This window comes from Oculina patagonica, chromosome 2 (genome assembly GCF_052425735.1).
Source record: "Oculina patagonica isolate OP01 chromosome 2, crgOcupat, whole genome shotgun sequence".
NCBI classification, from domain to species: domain Eukaryota; kingdom Metazoa; phylum Cnidaria; class Anthozoa; order Scleractinia; family Oculinidae; genus Oculina; species Oculina patagonica.
In genome coordinates this window covers 45859202-45881482 of record NC_135759.1, presented here as the reverse complement: position 1 = coordinate 45881482, position 22281 = coordinate 45859202, and the positions used below count along the sequence as shown (strand labels likewise).

Below are 22281 nucleotides of genomic sequence, written 5' to 3'. Positions count from 1 at the left end.
GTGGAGTCATTGTTAATTATACTATAATCATCGTATCGATTGCATGTAAAACTGAGGGAAGATACCTTTTACCAATGCTATTTATGTACCTTTATAGGTGTGACATGTACTCCTGCTGTTAGCTTATTAGCTTTTTGGGAGGGCCTTCTTTGAACACTATGATACTCTGGTTACAGGCGTTCGGTTAGTTGGGAAGCGCGAAAAACGGCGAGCAAAAAAAATAAGGGGAGGGGGGGGGGGGGAGGAGAGCGAGCGAGGGAACGCCTGTGAGCATTCATAACAAAAGGTCTTTCCGCCCACTTCTAGACCTCCGACAGGGCCCGGGTAGCATGAGCGCAGACATTTGAAGCTTGTGGTTTTCAGTTGTCAGTTTCAATCAGATTTCTGACAGATTTCCCGGTAAATATGATTTCTCAAGTTCTTCCACGTTGGGAAATGCATTTTATCATCTGCGTTTAAATGTCTGTGCACTCGGAGTCTTCTGCAAGCGAATTCGCCGAATTGTCAGTCCGCCCTTCAACATGTTGCAGGTTTTGTCAAAAAAATGTGAAGTGCCAGGGGAACAAGGTACCGAGAGTTTCTATATTTAATTCGGCTTCAAACAAAGATTTAGTTGGGTTTTCTGGAGCCGAGAGTCTGGTGTTGGCCGATCTCGCAAGTTCTTTTGGACACGAACTGAATCCCGACCCACTTTTCCTGAAATTTGCTGTTTAATCTGCGCAAGAACACTTGCAAGAACTCATGCCAGCGTTCAAAAATTTTTCTCGGGGATTATCGAAAGAGAAACGTCTTTAAAAAAGCGGCAAGTGAATGCAAGATCGCCGACGGGAGAAACTCCCTCCGCGAAGCGTTCACACACTTCAGAAAATGAATCTACAAGTACAACCACGCAAAGTAGATCGCGGCGCCGCTTGGCTCTGGGTGAAAGCTATTTTGGACCAGATTGATTCAGCAATGAATATTGACGGCGCGGAACAAACTGTTATCAAGGTGAGTTTTACCGCTACTGTTTACAAATACTCTCGAGGCCGTTTGATTTCGCCCAGAATTTTCTCGTTGCTGTTTTACGCTTTTCAGTTACTGAATGTTTTAGCTTATGTTGTTTTGATTGTCTGCTGGCTGAAGCCTGTTTGAATTCCTGGCTGAGAGTTTCGAGGAATAAATAGCAATTGGTCAATAATACAAGCATTTACAAATTTATCTTTTTGACGGACCGCATTCGACTTCACTTGTAACGTGTTGTTTTAATATTTATTTTAAAACTAGAAAGCGCTTTATCACATGTATATTTATTTTGGCGAAGTGGAAGTATACCGAAAAACTTCTCCTTCGTAGACCAAATTCCTTACACAGTCTTCCTGTCGCTTTGCGAAGACTTTCAATCAGGAAATCCTTCAGTGCGTTGTTTACTGCTGAGTTGAACTCTGCGTGACCGTGACTCGCCGCAGCCATATCTCATTTCACGTCAAGATGAAGGACGCTTGAGTGTTGACAAAAGGTGTCAAAATTGACCAATCAGAGGGTATACCAGAATCTGGTATACCGGAACTAGCTTTTGTTAAAAATGCTCACAGGCGTTCTCTCGCCCCTCGCCTTAGTCCCCTCCCCATTTTTTTGCTCGCCGTTTCTTGCGCCGCTTCCCAACTAAGCTAACTCGATTACTTGATTTGAGTTTGTGATCCATAATATTTGGATACGCATATGCAAATTGAGTGCACTTACATGTATATTATATCAAAACAGTCAAACGTTTATCTATTTGATGTTTGCCGTACGTAAAGCAAACAACAATTAAAAAGTGATTTTTATCTTCACACCAGAAAGCCTGCTCCGCAACATTCAGTGTTTGGATCACTCCCAGGAGTGAACGGAAACTGAGTTGCCTTTTCTTAGTTTTGTTCCGATGAGAGGTTAAACTACTTTGCAGGCTCACTAAATCCATCATCAGGATTTTTCTTCGGGTCTGAAAAGAAATTCCTCAGCCAATTTTCAACGTCCTTTTCGTGTGTCTTCCTCCATTGTATGTTTACTTTGACTTTTTCAATCGATTGCTTCACACTCCATGGCAAGGGTTCATCCTTAATCGCACTGTTGATGAAATCGACGAGCTGCAAAAACAAACCAAACAGGAAAAAAGTTTGAATAATGCTGATTATTTACGCCACAACTGAACAAGACTGAAATCATTGTATCCCTACCATCACTTGCAGTTTTTAGAGAATCCAGCTTAAGTGATAGATTTGTCTCATGTCAAATTATCGGGAAGTCAAATAATGAACGCGGGCATACGAATTGAATTTGAATTAGAAAAAGCTTACACCAGCAATAATAAGGCAGGTGGGAGAGAGAGCGAAATTAAAAGCAACCAAGAGTTTTTTGTTAATCTACAACAATGGTAATTGGCTTAGAGTTTTACCTGCTGTAGCTCAAATTCTGAAGAGAATCTTCTGGACACATAAGGAACAAGCCGACGTAAAGCATTGTATGCACCTCCATACCTAATAGTGAAAATATAAATCTATATTATGATATACACTGGCAACTTATCAAGGCATATTTCTCTTCTACCATTTTTATTTAATTAACAAATCCAAACCAATCATAGGAAATTTCTTACTGTAGCCCATTCATAGGGACAATAAGAGGGTAAATTTCATAAGCTTTGAGTGTTTAATACATGCCCTCGTTTGAATGGTCGACTTATGAACCGAGGTGACCAAACCTCTAGCAGACGTTAAAATAGTTATCTGGTGACCAATGGCCGATTCCCTCTATGGCTCGCGCCTGCAAGGAATCACGGTAGTTGTATTCATCGTTGCTAAGTCTCGCACATGGTTTAATTGATGAGTACAACTACCATGATTCCCTGCATGCGTGCGCCATAGAGGTAATCGGGCATTAACCTTGTTAAAACGTCAGCAAAGGAACAATTTGCACGATACACTAACAAATGATCTAAAGTCTGTATTAGTTGCCTTACTTACATTTTTGATATTTTGTCCCATTTCAATTGAAAGAAATTCCACGCGACGTTTGCACCCAGCTCATTACTGTCAGCAATGTAATACATCACATAGGAAAGGTACATAGGCCCAATTTCTGAAGGATCCAGGCTATATTCTAGGTACCTGTTATGAAAAGAATGTATTAAATTATAAAGGAAATATAACAAAATTAAGCGTACGGTCTTTAACAACATTTACCGTGGCATTATGAAGATTGCCCAAACAATTTAAGGTGATTTCTTAATTTTGGATTGCGTATCCCTACTGAGCAGAATTTTACGCGTGATTTTATGAGCGCGCGCAAATTAAGTAACTGGCGGCTGTCTCTATATAGCTCATGGTCCGCGAGGGAGATATACATATCGTCCTCTTTGAGTTAAAAATAAAACAGAAATTGTTCGAAACGGAAAATATATATGGCTTAAAAAAAAAACGTTACTTCGGGACGGAAATTATGTCCTCGAAGACAACGACTCGGTCAACGTCTCTTTTCTTCATAAGTTCTATGTATTTTTTTCTTATACTAGGGACGTTCTCCTACCAGAAAAGTCATAATTGGGGTACGATTGACCCATCTCTTTTGCGAGCATAGTGACCGATCTTGTTTATTGTATTTTTGGAAAAAGGGCTTGGACATGACATTACTCCAATTTGGTTATAGTAACAATGCTATGTTTGTTTGGTACATTATGTTTACATATGTGTTTTCATGCCGTTTGCCATGTACTTAATATGTGTGGGAACAAATATGTTGCTGTGATTCGTTCTTGTTTATATCATGTCATGTCATGTCTTGTTTTGTTATGACTTGTCATGACACGTCACGTCACGTCGTGTCATGTCATGCCGTGTCATGTCATGTCATGTCACGTCACGTCATGCCTTGCCGTTTCATGTTTGTTGTGTTATGTTTAAGCAATAGAGGACTTTTTCCGTGTTAACATAGCCTCATCTAAGCACGAGGGGGGTTGGGAGAATTCGAGACAGTTATGCAAACCCGAGACGCAGTCGAGGGTTGCATAACTTTCGAGAATTCTCCCAACCGCCCAAGTGTTTAGATGAGGCTATGTAAACACGGAAAAAAAATCCTTTATTGCTTTTATAAAATATTTTTTTAAAAATAATTCGGCAAATGAAGGGGATTTGGTTTATTTACTTCTTGATTAAAATAGATTTTCTCAAAACGCGCATTTGACAACACATGAACCAATCAAAATTCGTGTTAAAAGAGTTCACTAAAATTTGTGGCAAGTAGCGCCGTGTCGACGAAAGCGATTCCACGTAAATCTTGCAGAAAAATATGGAAAGTTTGGCAAAAACTAAAAGAAATCCTAAAAAATACGACTCTGCAAGGAAAGAACTTCGAGATGAGGAGTTTATTTAAGCTGGAAATAAATGTCAATGTGCTTGATCGCTCTTGAAAGTGAAGTGAACTTGCCTGAAGGATTTGACAGCCCGATAACACGGTTGAAAAGTCTCATCATGCCTTGTGAATTTTTAATGATAATAATAATAATAAAAAAGATTTATATAGCGCGATATCCATGGCTCATGGCGCTTTACAGCAAAAATATTACAAAAAAAAATGAAAACTTACTTAGAAAATTTACATCAGTGAAATACTAACAAATAAAATAGCTGAGCTGTAAAAATGGAAATAAAAACTAAGAATCATTAAAATCTTTGAATGAAAAACTAACTCATTAACTAACTTAACTAAGTGACTAACTAACTGTCTAACTGAACTATCTACTTCTGGTTAACTGACTAACTAAAAGTCTAATTATAAAATTTGTTAAAAAGGTATGTCTTTATACAAGTCTTAAAATCTGATAGCGAGCCGCTCTCTCTTATATAGTTCGGGAGAGAGTTCCATAGGCTAGATGCTACAAAAGAAAAGCAAAATGATAATTAGGAATCATAGCACAAGCAGCGGATCTAGCGAGGTCGGTAGCAATGTTATGCATTTATTGTACGGTAAATTGTTAAGATAGCGATCTAAACGAGTCCGGATTCTTCCACTGTCGTTTCCTCCTTCTTTTTAATGTTCTTCAGTGTGCTTCAAGCGTAGAATAAACCTCAAATTGACATCAAATTCTGCTTTGGGTTTTCTTACAAATATCATTATTCTTGCCTCTTCCCCAAGCCCATTTTGAATGAAAGAAGTTCACGACTATTATTGCCAATGTAACAGTAGAACTTTTACGCTGAGAAAGTCTCAGAGAAAATACATTTTAAGCGTCATTTTCATCGCATTTTAGGCAGATTTGACGGCAAAAAGACGGCAACCGATCGGCCGTGCAAAGTTTGATTTTAAGATTAATTTGTAGCATATAGCTTCGTTTTCTTTGACCTATAATTTTTCTCTTCTAAAGAATGTCTTATAGGGAATTTTATTGTAGTACTTAAATGCAAAAATGTATTTGAAAAATGTTTACTGCGTATTTTGTCGTTCGCTTGAGCTCCCTCCACGAGCTTGTCTAGCGCTCACGATCATCGAAGCAGGCAAAGCGCTCTGGTTTTTCTTTCTTTTGCTTTTTTTCCACGGGCTAACGTAGGAAGAGAAAGCGGGAACACATATCAAAATTTGGTATTGTTTTCCATTCCTTTAATATTTATACTTGACATTACTTTACAAGTCTTTTTGGCAGGTTTATAATGTTTTTAAATTGTGCCGGGAAACACAGAAACCGTGTCGTCACAACTGTGTTTACATACTCTCATCTAAACTCACATATCGACCAATGAGAGCGCGCGTAGTATCTTAATTATTTTATAATATTTTATGTCATACAGCTTGTCATGTCATGTTTGTTCGTATCCTGTCAGGGGCGGATTTAGGGGGAGGGTGCAGGGGGTGCCCACCCCATCCCCTGAGATGTATTCTGCCTGTCATGCCGTGCCGTACCTCTCTATGATCCATGGTTCTTGTGACCCTGCCAAAGCATAGAGTAATATAGTCTTGTCTGATACCACATCGGTGCTCTTAAACTGACTGTAGGCAAAGTCCCACTCCTTCTCACCACCACTCACTATTCCAAAATGATAAACCAAGGACTTAAGATCTGGTGGAACTCTGCGATAAAGAAATCAAAACTGTGGGCACAGGCTCGCCAATGGTTGAAATAACGGATCAAAAAATAAATCAAATATTATTCAATTTTCCTTTCAGAGTGAGAAAACAATCGTAGCTCCCAAGGTGCCTTCTGTTATATAAAACACGCCTTCTTACTTTGTAAAGTTTTTCTGGCCAAGTAGTTAAGACGTTAGAAAACTAATCGTGCACGTCCCTTGGAGGTTTGTTTAAATCGACTGTCTGTAGAGTGGTTTCACTTAAATGTCCAAAGTAATTCGCATTTAATATCTAATCGTTTTGCATTACTGCCTTTTGTGATTGGTTTATACCGTTTATAAAACTCGCGACACTCAACCAATCAGAAGTAAAATCGAAACTCATCGTGTTTCGCCCACAAAACTTCAAGTCGTTGCATTACTCAACTTTTGATTGGTTCCCTGGATTGTTTGTGTCCTTTGTGGCTTGCTAGAATGACAACTTTGGCTGGTTTTGCGACACTCAATTTAAAACTTGGCAATTGGTTTAACTACAACTAGTCAATATACTACTTACGCGTTATTCACTGGGTCGTCCATCCAGTTTTGAAACTTTTCTGTCATATTCCTCATACATGACACAACTCCAGCCGCACAATTAGCGTCAACTAAAATAGTTCTTTTAAATCTGAAAAGAACGTCGTTAGTATTGTGTCATTACAACTACGTGTAAAGAGTAATCTGAATAGTTCCTTGTTATTCTTGTGCTAAAAATTAAAGACTGGGCTTGGAATATCAAAACTAAAATAAGTGGATGATCAAGAATTATCATCCCCTAATTTAGTCTTTTTGCTAATATCACTGACCCCCAAATAAGTTAAAATTATTATGAACATGTTGTTTTCAAGTTCTGTGATAGGAAAGATAATTTATTGACCTGATTCAACTACCAGGCAAATACAAGGTTGTGTTTATAAGTTAAGTAAGGGTTTAAATTTAACTGTAAGAAGCTGCGAGAAAGACGACATTGCGTGGTTTATCTCTTTCCATGTGATTTGTGCAATGCAAATTATGATGGCTACACAAGTCAAAACCTTCACCAGCGAGTTGTTGAACATGAAAACTCATTTAAAAACACTTTTTGGAAGCCCATGGAGACGTAAGCCTCCTCATAGAAAGCCAATTTCCTTTTGCGATTGATCTGTTGTTTTTACCTAGTATTTATACATTTTATATCAACTTTCATTTTGACTTAATTATGACGTTAGCTCAAGGTCGAAACGTTGTCGTTTTCAAAAGAGCACTGTCACGGTATCTTAAGTCATTTTTCTGATTCCATATTAAATTGAAGGAAACCTCAAGATAATAGTTTTTTAACATAGAAAAACAACAAAGGAGTAATAAAAAGGAGAAAACAACCAAGACGAAAAATGGTTTCGAATGCAAAGATTACGACAAATTTTGAACGACAAGTTTGAAAACTTTACCAACTTTTTAGTTAAATGTTTTTAAAATAGCTTCTTTTTGGAAGATTTTTTATGTAATCGATTTGTTTTAATTGCAAAAGACTAACAGCTAACGAGATTACGTACTTTTCCAGAAGGGTTCCTGTATCTTTCAATCCAAGTTTGTTGTACTGATTTTTTGTTAAATAATGCACGTATCTCTAAAAATAAAATAGAAACAAAATAATGAGAAAGTGACACAAGCTAATCGGCAAAAAATCCGAGTTCTCCAACATGAGTCCAACCTATGACCTTCCGCACACCGGTCGGACGCTCTATCACAGAACTACAGAAGACTCGTGAGAGCTAGGCCATATAACTAGGTCCAAATGTGAGAAACGTTCGACTCCCGTTGGGAGAACTAGGATTTTTTTCCGAGCAGCTTGGGTCAGTGACTAAATAATCTCTTTCCTATTGTCTTTCTCCAAACTTATAATCTACTAAAAAAAGAAGAAGTTTATAAACATCAATCAAGCACGTTAATGCAGCGTGATGTAATTCCCTCGTCAATAAGCCACAGGGGGTCTGAACCTCCCGCCTCCCGTACCTTTTACTCCCGCCTCCCGCCCTTTCCGTAGCTGTTCTCTCCTGTTTGTTCCATGTCTATTGCGAAATATAATGAAATGTAACGAAATTTCGCTCGTTTTCTCCCGGTTCCCACCACCTTAAGAATCCCGCTTCCCGCTCTCTCTCCCCTACCGCTTCCCGCCCCATTTTTCCTGGGCTCCCACCCCCTGTCCCCCCACTTTCCAAGTCACCATTTGCCTCCCTGTTTTAAAAAGAGTCTACGTGCGAAACCATTCATATGAAAATAAGTTTGTCCTACGGGTCCATTTCCATGAATCAACTCATTTTCATTTGAATGGTTTCTCACGTAGACTCGTTTCGAAACAGAGGCAAAGGGTAACTCGGAAGTGGTCTATTCAACGAAGCCACCGCATTTGATTGTCCAGAGAATATAAAACTGCAAACTTTGATAAAAAAGTTTTTCTCAGAACTCGGAGAAAATAATCGGATTTTTATGAACATTATAAAAGAATAAACACAATAATGACTGAGACAGGTTGCATCAATCATGTTCTTAAAGCCCTCAAAGAAAGAAAAATCTTGATTATAAATAAATGGAATATTACTAAGCTTCCCAATGCGGTCTACCCAGAATCCCATTCGGTCTTATCGTTTATGGTTTATGCTTTTCACGCGGTCAACGTTTCTTCAATTTGGAGTAAATACACCCTCGCCTTTTATACTGAAAAATCAAATCAATTCACTCATGGGATGCAGCTTGAACTAATAGTACAAGTACTTTTATTACCTGCAGATATTTGTAGGCTGGTCTTGTAGAGGGTAGGATTTCCAATATTGTTGAAAATTTTCTCATTGCTGATAACAGTGGAACATAGTCTTCCTCCTTGATCAGATAACTTGATATACTCAAGGCTTTCGTGTGATTCAGCAGGTTGGCTCTAAAACCAAAATAAAGTTATCACTTGGAGATATTTATAAAAAAAATATATATAAAAAAATATAAAAATTATTTAGGAGGCCTCCATTCACTATAAGTGGTTTCCAGGAGGATCCTCTAAGCCTAAAAAAAATGACTAATAAGTACTAAAATATAAAAGCGGACTCGACAATCTTTTTAAAAATGCTAAAAATGATGAAAGTGTATAAATTATGTATTGTATGGCTACAATTTTATAAAAGCTGGAAGTCTGACGTAACAGTGTTATTACCACCTAGGTCTAATGGCGTATTTTTGTATATTAACGGACGCATGCGTAAGAGTCATTAAACTGTATTCGATGTATTGTATCAGGGCTATTATCTCCAATCTCGTCCTCAGAGATCGCTTTTCTTTTCGTCAAAACCAAGACCTTAGACTCTCGACAAATCCCTTTTTAGAGGTATGCATAGAGTGCTCATTATCGATTGACAGCCAATCAGCTCTGAGCAGAGTTATCTCTGAGTCTCAAATCAACTACCGGAAGTCCATGAATCGTTCACTTTCAAATTGGACTTGGCTAGAATCCGCAGGCTTCGCTTCCAGTGGACGAGATTGTAATATCCCCTAATTGCAGACACAAACGAGCAGTTTCTAACAAAGGGCTATGCTCGCTCGCTGTTTTTCACCTTGCTAAGTTGAAGGAATCATCTATGAGTCCAGCGCGGTCAGTGGCGTTAAATACCTGCAAAGTATTTTAATAAACCATTATTTTATGCAACATTTGAGTTTGCTTAAAATTTTGTCAAGTTTTAACCGATTGATTGACTGAATGACACTGCCCTATTGAATGTCGTTCTGACTGACTGACTGACTGACTTCATAACTGACTGACCGACCGACCAAATGACTGGCTGACTGACTGACTGGCTGACTGACTGACTGACTGACTGACTGACTGAATGACTGAATGACTGATTGACCCGCTGCTGGGCTCGGGTGGGCAGGGCTGAAATAGCTGGCTGGTTGACTAACTACCTCGAAAAAAATGACTGGATGCATGGACCGACCGACCGACCGTCCGACCAACCAAATGACTGTCTCACTGGCTGAGTAACTGACTGACTGTCTGGCTTGCTGGCTGACTGACTAACTCACTGTCTGTCTGTCCGACTGACTGACTGACCCATTGACTAACTGACTGACTGACTATCTGACTGACTGACTGACTAGCTGACTGACTAACTTACTAACTGACTAACTGACTAACTGACTAACTGACTAACTGACTAACTGACTAACTGACTAACTGACTAACTGACTATAGCTAACTGACTAACTGACTGACTGACTGACTGACTGACTGGCTGGCTGGCTGGTGAGCTGGCTGCCACGCGGGGCTGGTGAGCTGGGCTGGCTGACTGACTGACTGACTGAGAAACTGACTGACTCCGAACAATTGACAGGTTGCATGGAAAATGGAAGCATTAACCCCTGTCTTATTTTATCGTATATTTGTACCTATGATAATATCATTTCACCTTATAATAATACTGCAGCTGCTCTGCTAGGGCATCCCAGTTACTCTCTTCATAATTGACTCGGTAAAACCCAGTCTGCCCTATATTTCCTTTTATCCATCCTTTTCCATCCCAGTTTACTTCAACTGTAAAAAATATATCAACAAGCATAATGGATAATTATTGATTGACAGAGAGCAATCCAAGAAAATATGACTTCCATCCTTAATGTATATACTGACTTTACATACGACTCGTAAGAGTAGTGCGAGTACGAAAAGTCCATGTGATAGGGTTCTCACGGGGCATATTTCGCCGCAAACAGAAAGTGTAGTTTCGGGTCGTTGTTTACACGGACACGACTTAAAAAAAAAAAAAAAAACAAAAAAAAAAACACCCTAATCATGTTAAGAGAGACACCGTGGGCAAACTCGCTGTTCCTTTGCCCCGCACAAACTATCTAAAAAACAGTTTTAGTTACCAAGATGCGGTGCTTTGGAACAGCTCCGCGGCAAGCACAAACTCTCAATGGTTTTCAAATTGGTTGCCGAAATCAATTTTCTTAGTCTTAAACTAGCTTTTTACTTTTTATACCACACGGCATTCATGTAAAGCAGAGTTTTTTTTTTATTTTTATTTTAGTATAGATTAGTATTGTTTAGTTATTTGTATTGTACTTATTACCTTTAGTATTTTATTATTTGTATATTTCTGATGAATTTACCGTGTTAAAATAAAGTTACTACCTACCTGCCTACCTATATTCATATGCATTGTTTCGGAATTGCATTAGCAAGTCAATAATTTTTTAAAAAATATTGATGGTATAACAATGCTAAACAACGAGACGTCAATATTTGGTTTTGTCTCATTTTTTCATACTTTTTTATGTGGCATACCACAAGTACGTTAAGAACTACATTGCATGTTTACATACACCTAATTGCAATAACGTTGTCATAGAAAAAGAAAATAGAAAAAGGCAAATAGGAATTAATTAGCGTAGTTTCATAACTAATACCATTTACAGAAAACTCACGAGTTTTTATCTGCACACTTTGAGTCCACTTGTTTATGCTATAACAAGATAAATTGATTTATTCGTATTTTGAGGCATTTTGAAGCCATTTTTACAAAAACTCATGCATGCGCTTAATTAGTTCCTATTTGACTTTTTTCTTTTTCCTTTTTTCTATGACAACCTTATTGCAATTAGTTGTACATACATGTACTGCAAATTACGTATTTCACCTGGTGTTTTATCTATTATCGTTGATAGAGTATCACTTGGAGCTACGGCGGATTTTCCAGTTCCTTTGTAGTAGGAAAATGGGATCACCCATTTGTAACTGAAAAAAATGGACAATAGATTATGTCATGCCAAGATAAATTATTTAAAAAAATGCTTAGAAATAAGCTACTACTAGAGCGAAACGCGAATTACTCCATATGGTAAGTGAAGGGTCCATTCCAGACCAGAGGGGGCTGATCGGAGAAATGGGAACTGAAATTTGAGCAAATTTTCACGGAGAAAATGAGATTTTGGTCATGAGGACTGGGAATCACAAAAAAATAAAACTAGGAATAGAATTTTGAACATCGGAAAAAAATAATAGGCTGGGAAATGGAAACTAGGCAAAATTTGGGCTAGGAAAGGGGGTTATTACTCCTCCCTCCCCCCTTCTGAAGCCTGTTGTAAACTATACAGTTTGCCTCGTTCTTACTGCGCCTTAAACAAAATAGGAAAATAAACCGAGATATTGGATTTGAAGGGCAAAAATGTATAATGTCCTTGCATTCAGTACTGGTACTATCAAAGAGCAATGAGCGACAAATCTTACTCATAGGGAGAGCTTGAGTAGTTAGCGCTTGGATCGTTGTAATACAGGAAGCGATCTTGAGTTGCTTGGTATGTGTTTGGTTTACTAGACGCTGCTATGGTTACAACAGGGTATCCCATCTGCAGAGTGAATGTGTTCATTATCTTACGAACGTCTGTCACTTTCCCAGCTGCTTGGCTAGCCTGTAGGAAAGATGTTACAACGTAATGAACTATTTTCACTTGAAATCGGCCCTGAAAAGCCAGACTCGTCTGATATACCCTAAAGACATGGTTTCATTCACTGCTATTGTTAGTCCAGTTACTGAACTCTCTCTTCTGCGCGGGTTTTGTAGGGGCTGAACCCAGGCGCGCGAAGAGAGAGTCCAGGATAACTTGCATGCGCATGCTCACAACGAACCAATCAGAAGCGAGGAGTATGGCGTTACTTGCTTGAGACGCACGCGCTAGGCTAAAACTGGCTCGCTCAAATGACGAATTCAACTACGCGACCGAGCGCGCGAATAAATGCAAGAAAAACTGTGCCCAATATCATTCAAAACCAATTCAATAAACAGCTACAAAATACTAGGAATAGTTGACGGATAGCGATTTTTGTTTTGGCCGTTAGCTTTTAGCAGACACTGACTGCAAAGCTAGGCTTTTTAAAGTTATTCCGGTGATCCTGCTTTAGCACACGATCGCGTAGTTGAACTCGTCATCTGTGCGCGCGCGTTTTCAAAAGGGCTGCCAAATAAGCTTTTCCCCCAATTTTGGGGGAAAAACTGGCGCATGCGCATGCAAGTTATCCTGGACTCTCTCTTCGCGCGCCTGGGTTCAACCCCTATAAAGGGCGCGTGGAAGAGAAAGTTCAGGGACTGGACTATGCAATTGCGGGCAAATGTGGTACAAACACTTTATTTATCGTCTGTATATAAGTTAACAAGGTATAGACTTTCATCAATACTCTTGGTTTGTATATGCATAGATTTCGCAAAAAGTGGTCAGGCGAACGTTTAGAAAGTTGGAGAGCAAGTAAAGTAAACAAATAAATTCAAATCAGCGGTGTATACATATTTCCGTGGCAAGAAAATCATAATTTTACCTCCGTCATTGCATCCCAGAGGTCATCTGTTTCAGCATTACCGTAGGCATGTTTGGTTAGATATCTCTAAAAAAAGAGAGACGTACGTTGTTATCAAGTTTGTAATGACAGTTCTAGAATTCCTCACGAGTTCCTCCCCATCAACTAGCTTTGTTAAAAAGATAAAAGGCACAAAGGGCCGTAACCATTTTTGGGTTCGTCCAGCTAGGTATCAGACAAAGACACATCACTGGCCTCCAATTCTCTAGTATTATAAATATTATAAAGGCAGCCTCCACTCCTATGCCAAGTTGACGTTGAATTGTTTGAAATAATGTCGGAATTTCAAATTTTACAGTACAAGGGAGAAATAACATTTAATAGACCCCAACTACCAAAAATTTGATTTTATGAGAATAATGGCTGCCCAATTGTTTCAGTGCCGCAGTTAAATATGCCAAATGTAGACATTACCTACAGAAAAACGACATGTTAACCTCTCTTGGAAAATGAAATAGGAAGAGAAACCTGAGGATAAATTAAGACATAACTTGCTCTTTATCAATTTTATCCAAGGTATATTTTAAATTTATATCATGTTGAGGGATGAGAAATTCACCTTTAGTCCGTCGCGGAATATGGTGTCTCCCAAATAAGAGTGAAGCATCAATAAAATAGACGCTCCCTGACAACAGAAGATAACAAGAACAATCAGTCGCATGATTAGCCTAGAGATAAGACATGATATTTCTAATATACAGCAAAAACCCACGAGTAAAAACCTGACATTTGAGAACCTGTTAGGCCAAAATTTGCAAATCATACCCCATTTTAGCCTTAAATGTGGAAAAAGGTTCTCATTTTAATTTCTAAAATTGATTAGAAATGTTTACTTTTGAGGAAATAAGGATGGACAAGGCATCACTGTAAATATATACAGCTATTTCAGTTAACGTTGTCCGGATCAATAATAATAATGGATTGATGTGTGGAGAGGAAGAACTCAGAAAAAATTCTGAGTTCACAAGACTGAAAGGCAGTGTGGGTCGAAGAGGGGCCCAACTACTAAAATATATAGTGACATGACATACGCGAATTTGCACGTTTTCTTTCTCTTCAGACATGTGAAACAAGGTGCTTTTGGCCACACTGAATTTTAGGAGAAGTTTCAAAAGTCAGAAGCTAAGCGACAGTGAACATAAAGCTACAGAAGGCCTCCTGAGAAGAAAAACAAATTCGTGAATTCTTCACGTGCGAAATACAAATTTGTGCATTTAATGAAGTTTATATGCAAATTTGTAGTGAATACTCAGAACGCCATCCACGGTATTGCCTTTTAGCTTTAAGCTTTGACCCGATAACGTTTATTGAAATAGCTGTATAATGTTTTGTTCTCAATATATAAGTGCCTCATTTTAACATAAACACTTATTTGGTATGGGAAATATTATACAAGAAATAGTTCAATGCCTTTAAAAGTTTTATTAGCAACAGTTTAAATTTTTCTTCAGGAAATTTGAACATCTTAGGAAACCTAATTAGCCTAAATTTGTTTTAACTACCTTTGACATGTATGTAAGAACCTGTTAAGGCTAACCTGGAAAAATTAGGTTATTACTCGCGGGTTTTAACTGTATATATTCATTTATTTTCTTTTGTCGTATTTTATTTTTATTAACATCCCAATTATCCCATCAATGCATTTAGCTTAAGCTTTATCGTAGTTATACCTTTTTGTATGTTATGGCGTCCAATATCTCTCCGATTTTCTGGGGATCAAGAACTGGAATTCTGACAGCGTGAGAGCCTGCTAGTCCGTCAAGTTCCAAGGCATCTTGCACGGTTCGAACGATAAACTGGTCGATCTGGAAATAAAAAAAAAAATCAATTAGTGGTGATCAATTCGTTTTAAATGTGCATATTTCTTTATGTATAAACTTACACTATTCCACTCAGGATAAACGTGATCCGTTCCAATAGCACTAACGTAAGAGGCAAAACCCTCGTTTAGCCACAGATCAGTCCACCACTCCATGGTGACGATGTTACCAAACCACTGAAAGAAAAAATAAGATAAAATAAACAGCTAAGAAGGTGATAAGACGTTTAAACAGGTCTATATGTGAAGAAGATGAGTTGTGATATGGCTGTTCTCTACTCACCCCCCCCCCCCCCCCCCCCCCCTTCTAAAGTGCAACAACCAAACGAAACTGTTCCCCGCCAATTTTCTATGAGCGGGCTATTACGCGAAAAATGGGACGTCAGAGGGCAACAGCACACTGTTTTCCGCAAATTAGTTCCCGTTATTGCACGTGGATAAATTGTGACTTAACGCTGCAGTGTCATCACGATCCTCAGCGAGCTGGGTTTCCAAATTATGTTCCCTTATCCGCGAAGAAAATTCTAAATAATCAAGACGAATATTGTAAAAAGAAGTAAACCTTCAGCCATACCTGGTGCCCTATTTCATGCGCCACTAGTTTTGCGATACCTTCCTTCGACGATGATGATGTTTCACCTTTTTTCAACAGCAATCTTGTCTCGCGATATTTGACGAGGCCCCAGTTCTCCATCCCAGAAGGCCCAAATGCCGGCAGAGCAATTCCATCTGCAGAAAAGGACTCATTACGTTAGCATGATATAATGCGTTTACACCCAAAGGGAGAAAACGTTACAAGTAGTCTTCTGCTTACCTGACTTTGGTAATGAGTAGGGAATACCAAAGAACTCTTCAAAAAATGTCATAGTCTTGTTTGTCACTGATAAAGCGTAGTCCACCTGATCAAGAACTTCTTCTCGCGAGTAAATCCTTATCTGCAAATAAACATATCACAGACATTGATTGTTATACTATCAGTGACGTAAACAAAATTAAAGGATCCCGTTATTTGAATTTGTTTTTGCAATTAAATAAGCCCCCTAACTTCCAAGGCTTCTTCTTTATAACAGTTTATTTTATTTTATATGTGTATTCCTTGATGCAAAAGTTTATAACAGCACGAAAAAAAAAAAGAAAAGAGAATTGTAATATAACTAAAACCTTACGTTTTCTTTTAAGTATCAGCAAGAAAACAACAAATACACTAACGAAATATTTGGATGAACAAAGGAACACTTTGACCAAGACTCTCGTTAGCTTCTTACTTTAATTCCATTATCTGTCTTTGTCTCCTTATACTTGAAGTCACCCACAGCAAACGCTGTTAGGTACGTAGACATTTTGACTGTTTTCTCAAAGTGATCGTATTTCCACCCGTCCTGAACTTCACTCTTGTAGATTGGCATGTTTGAGAGTGCGATCAGACGAGGATCGTGAACGAGAGTCACATGAAAGGTGGCCTTCATCGCGGGCTCATCGAAGCATGGAAATGCCTTACGCGCTCTAAGTGGCTCGAACTGAGTTGCGGAGAAAAGCCTGCCAAACGAAAATAATTACTGTTAATAATTATAAGTAAGAGTGGCAAATCACGCCGATACCAACACAGCCAAACCTATGTAATATGGACGCTAAAGGGGTAGAGCTGACTGATCGTATTGTAAGTGTAGATAATATCAGTCCTGGTTTCTCTGGGACCAGTCCGTAGTATAGTGTTCGATTTTGGAGGGATCCGTAAGAAGAGGTTCGACCACATCAAAACTGTTTTTTAAAACTTGAACTAGAAACGCGAGAGAGTAAAAGGATGATGGGCCGGGTCTGCTCCGTCAGCCAAAGAAGAAATGGCAATTGCAGTGCGGTTATACCCGTCTCCACGGACATTTTCCCCTTACCCTTGAGGAAGATGAAGACGCACAGCCACTAGTATTAATTTTCAATATAACGAACATCTAATGCATGTAGTCTGTGCCTTTTGCTATCGACCTATTCCTTTACTTTGTTTTAATTATTCCAAAACGTTTATCAATTTTTTGTTGTGTCGAATCTCAATGAAACATTTTTAATTGTAACAAAAAGCTGTGTATCCATCAGCTTGATCAATAATTCAGTTGCCTTTCAATACTGTACTACACTCACGATTCAGTGCCGTTCTTGTAGGTGAAGGACGCTTTGTACATTCCTCTCATATCATCTGCATATTTTCCTGAAAATTCCACTTTTGTGATATATCGGTCCTTATCCAGCGACGACTCCATTTCTATGACAAGAAATTGGTTCTTTTCGAATATGAAATGTCGTTTGATTGGAACAATCTCTATAAAGTAAGAAATTTATAAAAACAACACATTAATGTTTAACTCACAAAACACCATTGTTGATAATGGAGAAAAAAAATTGAAGGACAGTCAACAAAATAACAAAACGCTACCCCCTCCCCCCAGACAAACAGTATTTAGTTTTGTCATTTAGTTTTTTCAAAGGTGTAAAACATTGCCAACCAAGGAAAAGGATAGAGTTCAAAAGTTTAGTTACTATAGCCGAGTGTCATTACGATACAGTTTCTCTACTTTCTATAGTTTTTACAATACAAATCTCCCTTTTTTCTATTTTTTTAAAAAAAAAAAAATTATTTTTTTTAATATAAAACAAAAAAAAAAAAAAAAAAAAAAAAAAAAAAAAAAAATTTTTCCCAAAAAAGAATAAATTTTTATTTTTTTAAAAAAAAAAATATTTTTTTTTTTATTATTACAAAACAATAATAATTTTTGTAGGTAGGAGAAACAACACACCCCCAAAAATATTTTCTTTAAAAAGACGTGATTAAATAAAGGTTTATTATTATTAATTATTGATGTAATTATTGCCTTATGTGCAGGAGTTTACTAACCTTTTGATGAAAGTTTCTGGACTTCAACTTTGGTAATATTCATGTTCACAGCATGAAGTAAAATGTAAGGTGTGGAACTCAAGACATCCACCCAAATATCCACTTCTCCTTTAAAGTGAGGCTTGTTTAGGTCAATGTATAAAGTGATGTCATAGTGGTACGGTTTGACGTCATCAGGAAGGCGAATTTTCCACCAAGGTTCTGGACCTGGTGTAGTTGGACCAACGGGTGTGGGACTGGCTTCTTCTTTTTCTTCTTTTCCACCTGGAGCTAAAGCTAAATATGTAATCATGACTTGATCAGTTGGTTTAAAACAAATGAATTAGCCAAACAACTGAACATGTCAGTTGATAACGGGGGGGGGGGGGCGGGGGGGTTTGGGGGCTTTTTTTTTTATTTTGGGGGTCCCCGGTTAAACTTGCCCTTCCCAAACTGATTTTTTTTTTTTTTTTCCCGGCTCAAAACCCCCCAACCTCTTTTTAATATCCAACTGGTCTTCCTCCCCCAGTTGGGAATTTTAAACTTTTTTTTTTTTATTAAAATTTTTTTTTTCTTTTTTTTTGTGTCTTTCCTATAAACCAAATATCTCGATGAAAAAAAAAAATAAATACAAGACCACTAAAAAAAAAAAATACAATTTTTTACATTTTTACATAACAACGAAGAAAGAAACAAGTTCAGCGGCGAAGAGGCTATGCTACGGTTCTGTGTGTATTTGCCAGTGAACATGCATAGAAACCCGTAATCATTTAGTTACGTCAAAACATTGTTGTTTCTCTGAAAGTAAATGTCGAACTTGCATGACTTTGAAAATGTCCAAAAATGTAACATCAAGAGAAAGTTATTGCCTCAACTGAATCCTGAATCTAATGCGCTTGCCTTGGACTCTATGTCACAAATCTGAGGAACTGAAAGCGAACTGTGGAAACGTTTCTAGTATTAAAAATTAAGTCAGAGCATTAGAAACTTCTGGTTATAGTAACTCGGCGTGTATGGGTTATGTAGGGAAACTAGAACGTGACAGGTTTCTGCTGACAATAACGGCACTGGACAACTTTCCTGTCGAGCCTGTCATCCACAGAGGATCAATTGAATATTGGGACTTCTTGCATCGACGTTCGATGCGATGAAATCTAAAATTGCTGTTTTTGTTTTTAATGTTTATTTATACATGTGATAATTAGGCACCAAATAGGCTAATCAGGTACAAAGGAAGCTTCCATTTTATGCAGTTACTATAAACAAAAAAAGCCCCCAAAATTGCACAGAACGCATCTCGCGTCTCTTTCGGAAGACAGATAGTTTTTTAAAAGTGTATATATTGTGTAAAGAAACTCAGGACTTAAGACTGCTTACGAATAAAAAAAAATTACTTGCGTTCACATGCAAAAACTTAAAATAATTGTTTTCATTTTGTACTTGATCGAACGTAAGTGATTATATTTGTGCTCTTAAAGGGCAAAATGCGTTAAGATAATGAAACTCGCTAATACGTTTAGATGTATCATCATTTGAGTAGAACACTCTTGTTCTCAAATTGATTTGCCATTATTTACTTTTGATAAATAATATCTGGTGGTACCAGTTGCTTTCTCAGAGCCTGCTGTTTCAACTTGCAAAGAACCCCGATGCTTTTACGTTATGCAAATACTGTGTTCTTACTAACAAAGTGAACAATACTAGTGAATTAAATTTGCATAAAAATATACTTCTATCCGTTTTAAGTCGGTGGAATTAATATCCTTCTGCTTATAAGCCTGATACTTCAGAAAAAATGTTCCTTATATTTACAACGAACAGATAAACAAATATGCCTGCTGATTTACTCCGAGTTCTACTAATCAAAAATAACAAATTAACATACCGTGACCGACCATGTATGAATATTTGATGTTCCACAAAGTTCCATGACAATTCGCACGACACATGACAAATATTCAACATTAGAGCTCTGCTTTAGCGAGTCCGTCAATTAAAATCCCTTTCTATGAGTGACAGTGTATGCTTAGATGAAAATCAAATCTTTCCATTATATTGTCGAGCAGATGGTGCTCGAGATTTTCCGCTTAAAATAAAAACATTTACATGCAATAATTCAATATGCTTACGTGTAATCTGTCGTCTTTCTTTTGCTTGTTCATGTCCTAATACGGCAGCCAGGACGATAATTATAATCAAAAGGATCAAGATCACAACAGCAAGAGCTATGAGCTTGGTTTTGTTCAAAAATAATCCACCAAAGCCCGCTTTTCCGGACGTCTGCACCTGAGGTTCGCCGTCAACTTGTTTAAGAGGGATTGCAGCTTCGTTCTCGCAGTCTGCCATAGTTTGTCTCTGAAGGAGATGACAGCGAAGTAACAATTGCTTATTTAAGAATGTTATACTCAAATCAGATCCTATATATTGAATGAACTGTGAGTCAGTAATCGTCGTGAAATCAACTCTACTGTTATTTACAACGTGCACACAACAGCAGCCACCAATATCAATGTCACGCCACACCTTGAATGGCCTCGATAATAATTGTCATATTATTCAAATAAGTAATCCACCTGCGTGCTAGTCACGAAGTCAAATATTGATGGAATTTCAAAACCTTGATGCTAATCCAGGATTACAAAATCTTAAATGGTATTTTTCTTGTTCTGTTGTTTTTAAAAGCGGTTTTAAATGGATTTAATTTTAATGACAACTGAACGAAAATAACAAAAACATTATCGTTTCGTTTTAAATATTCACGTACGTATACTAAGGTTGGAGCCCAGAAACGGAGGACAATGCCTGAAATTTTTCGAACAATTCTTAAAATCTGTTGTTGTTGAACAATACCCATTGCCTGGGCTACTGTTTTCTTTGAACTGGGAACTAGATGTGTTTGCATAATAATCTATGACTTGATACCGAAATCTTGAAAGCTGCAGCTTCAATATTTTGTTTTTGCTCAATTTTTTTTTAATCGAAAGTCGCAGTCTTTGCCATCAAATTTCCTAGAGCTTTCGAAATTGCGCCGGGTGAAGGACGACAATCATAGGAACAAGTAAACTGTTCAAAGTACCCTATGAGACTTTAAATTTTGGGGGTGGGGGTGGGGGGGGGGGGGGGGGGGGAAAAAAAATTAAAAAAAAAAAGAAAAAATTTCCAGAGAATTTAATAAATTTCACTGTAGGGAGAGACTCAATCACTTCAGGTAGTCCTTGTGGTTGCAGAGGTGGATCGCTGAGTCCTCGTTCGAGTGGCCGCTATCTTGATTGATTAAAAAAAAAAAAAAAAAAAAAAAAAAAAAAAAAAAAAAAAAAAAAAAAAAAAAAAAAAAAAAAAAAAAAAAAAAAAAAAGGGAAAATTTTGAAAAAAAAAAAAAAAAAAAAAAAAAAAAAAAAAAAAAAAAATGGCGAGCAAAACCCCCCCACCGGGGCCGCCCACCACCACGGACGACTCTGGCCAAACTGGTCATGGTGCTACCCCCGCCCCACGCTATTAGTCCCCAGCGCCCCTACCCACGGACATTTTGTACTCTTCCAAGTTTCGCTTGCCAAAACCAAGATGGCGGCCCCTCGATCGACGCTCGAACTCAACAATGGAGTAGGCCTAAGAGTAGGAGACGAAGCTCCCGGTGTTGTGGTCTGGCCTTTGTATGTAATAAACTACAGTATGTGTACAGCGCATTTGAACATATACATATGGAAAATTGGGGTCCTCAAAAAGGGGTGGGGTTGGAAAAAGGTGATAAAAAAAAAAAAGGCCGTGTTGGTTTTGGAGTGGGGTGTAAAAAAAATTTTTTTTTTGATTTTTATTTTCGAGAGTTATACGTTGTCAAAAAAATGCGATATATACAGATATTTCAATTAACGTTATTCCGATTAAATTGCAAAGCTTAAAGACAAGACCGATAGGTAGTATGGGTCGAAGGAGAGAGCAACTGCTCGTGCTGAATACTAATAGATATAATAACACGACAAACGCGAATCTGCACGTTTTCTTTCTCCGCAGACGTCGAAACAAGGTACTGTTAGCACACTAGATTTAAGAAGACTTTAAAAACTCAAAGCTACTCGACAGTGAAAGAAAGCTACAGAAGTCGTCTCCTAAGAGG

The 22281-nt window shown here is 37.9% G+C and overlaps 1 protein-coding gene across 1 annotated transcript; it reads right to left on the bottom strand.

Moving 5' to 3' along the window:
* Positions 1 to 1652: 1652 nt before the first annotated feature.
* LOC144644875 (aminopeptidase N-like) lies at positions 1653 to 20682 on the bottom strand. Its single transcript, XM_078504429.1, has 21 exons — positions 20300 to 20682; positions 18192 to 18467; positions 17441 to 17618; positions 16573 to 16843; positions 16122 to 16242; positions 15882 to 16036; positions 15371 to 15484; positions 15159 to 15293; positions 14048 to 14113; positions 13450 to 13515; positions 12367 to 12548; positions 11777 to 11874; positions 10547 to 10671; positions 9695 to 9750; positions 8877 to 9027; positions 7649 to 7722; positions 6634 to 6744; positions 5914 to 6081; positions 2985 to 3128; positions 2417 to 2498; positions 1653 to 2108 (listed from the first exon to the last, which is right to left on the bottom strand). Exons 1-21 carry the CDS (start codon positions 20514 to 20516, stop codon positions 1917 to 1919), a joined length of 2982 nt encoding a protein of 993 aa, XP_078360555.1. The 5' UTR covers positions 20517 to 20682; the 3' UTR covers positions 1653 to 1916.
* Positions 20683 to 22281: the final 1599 nt, after the last annotated feature.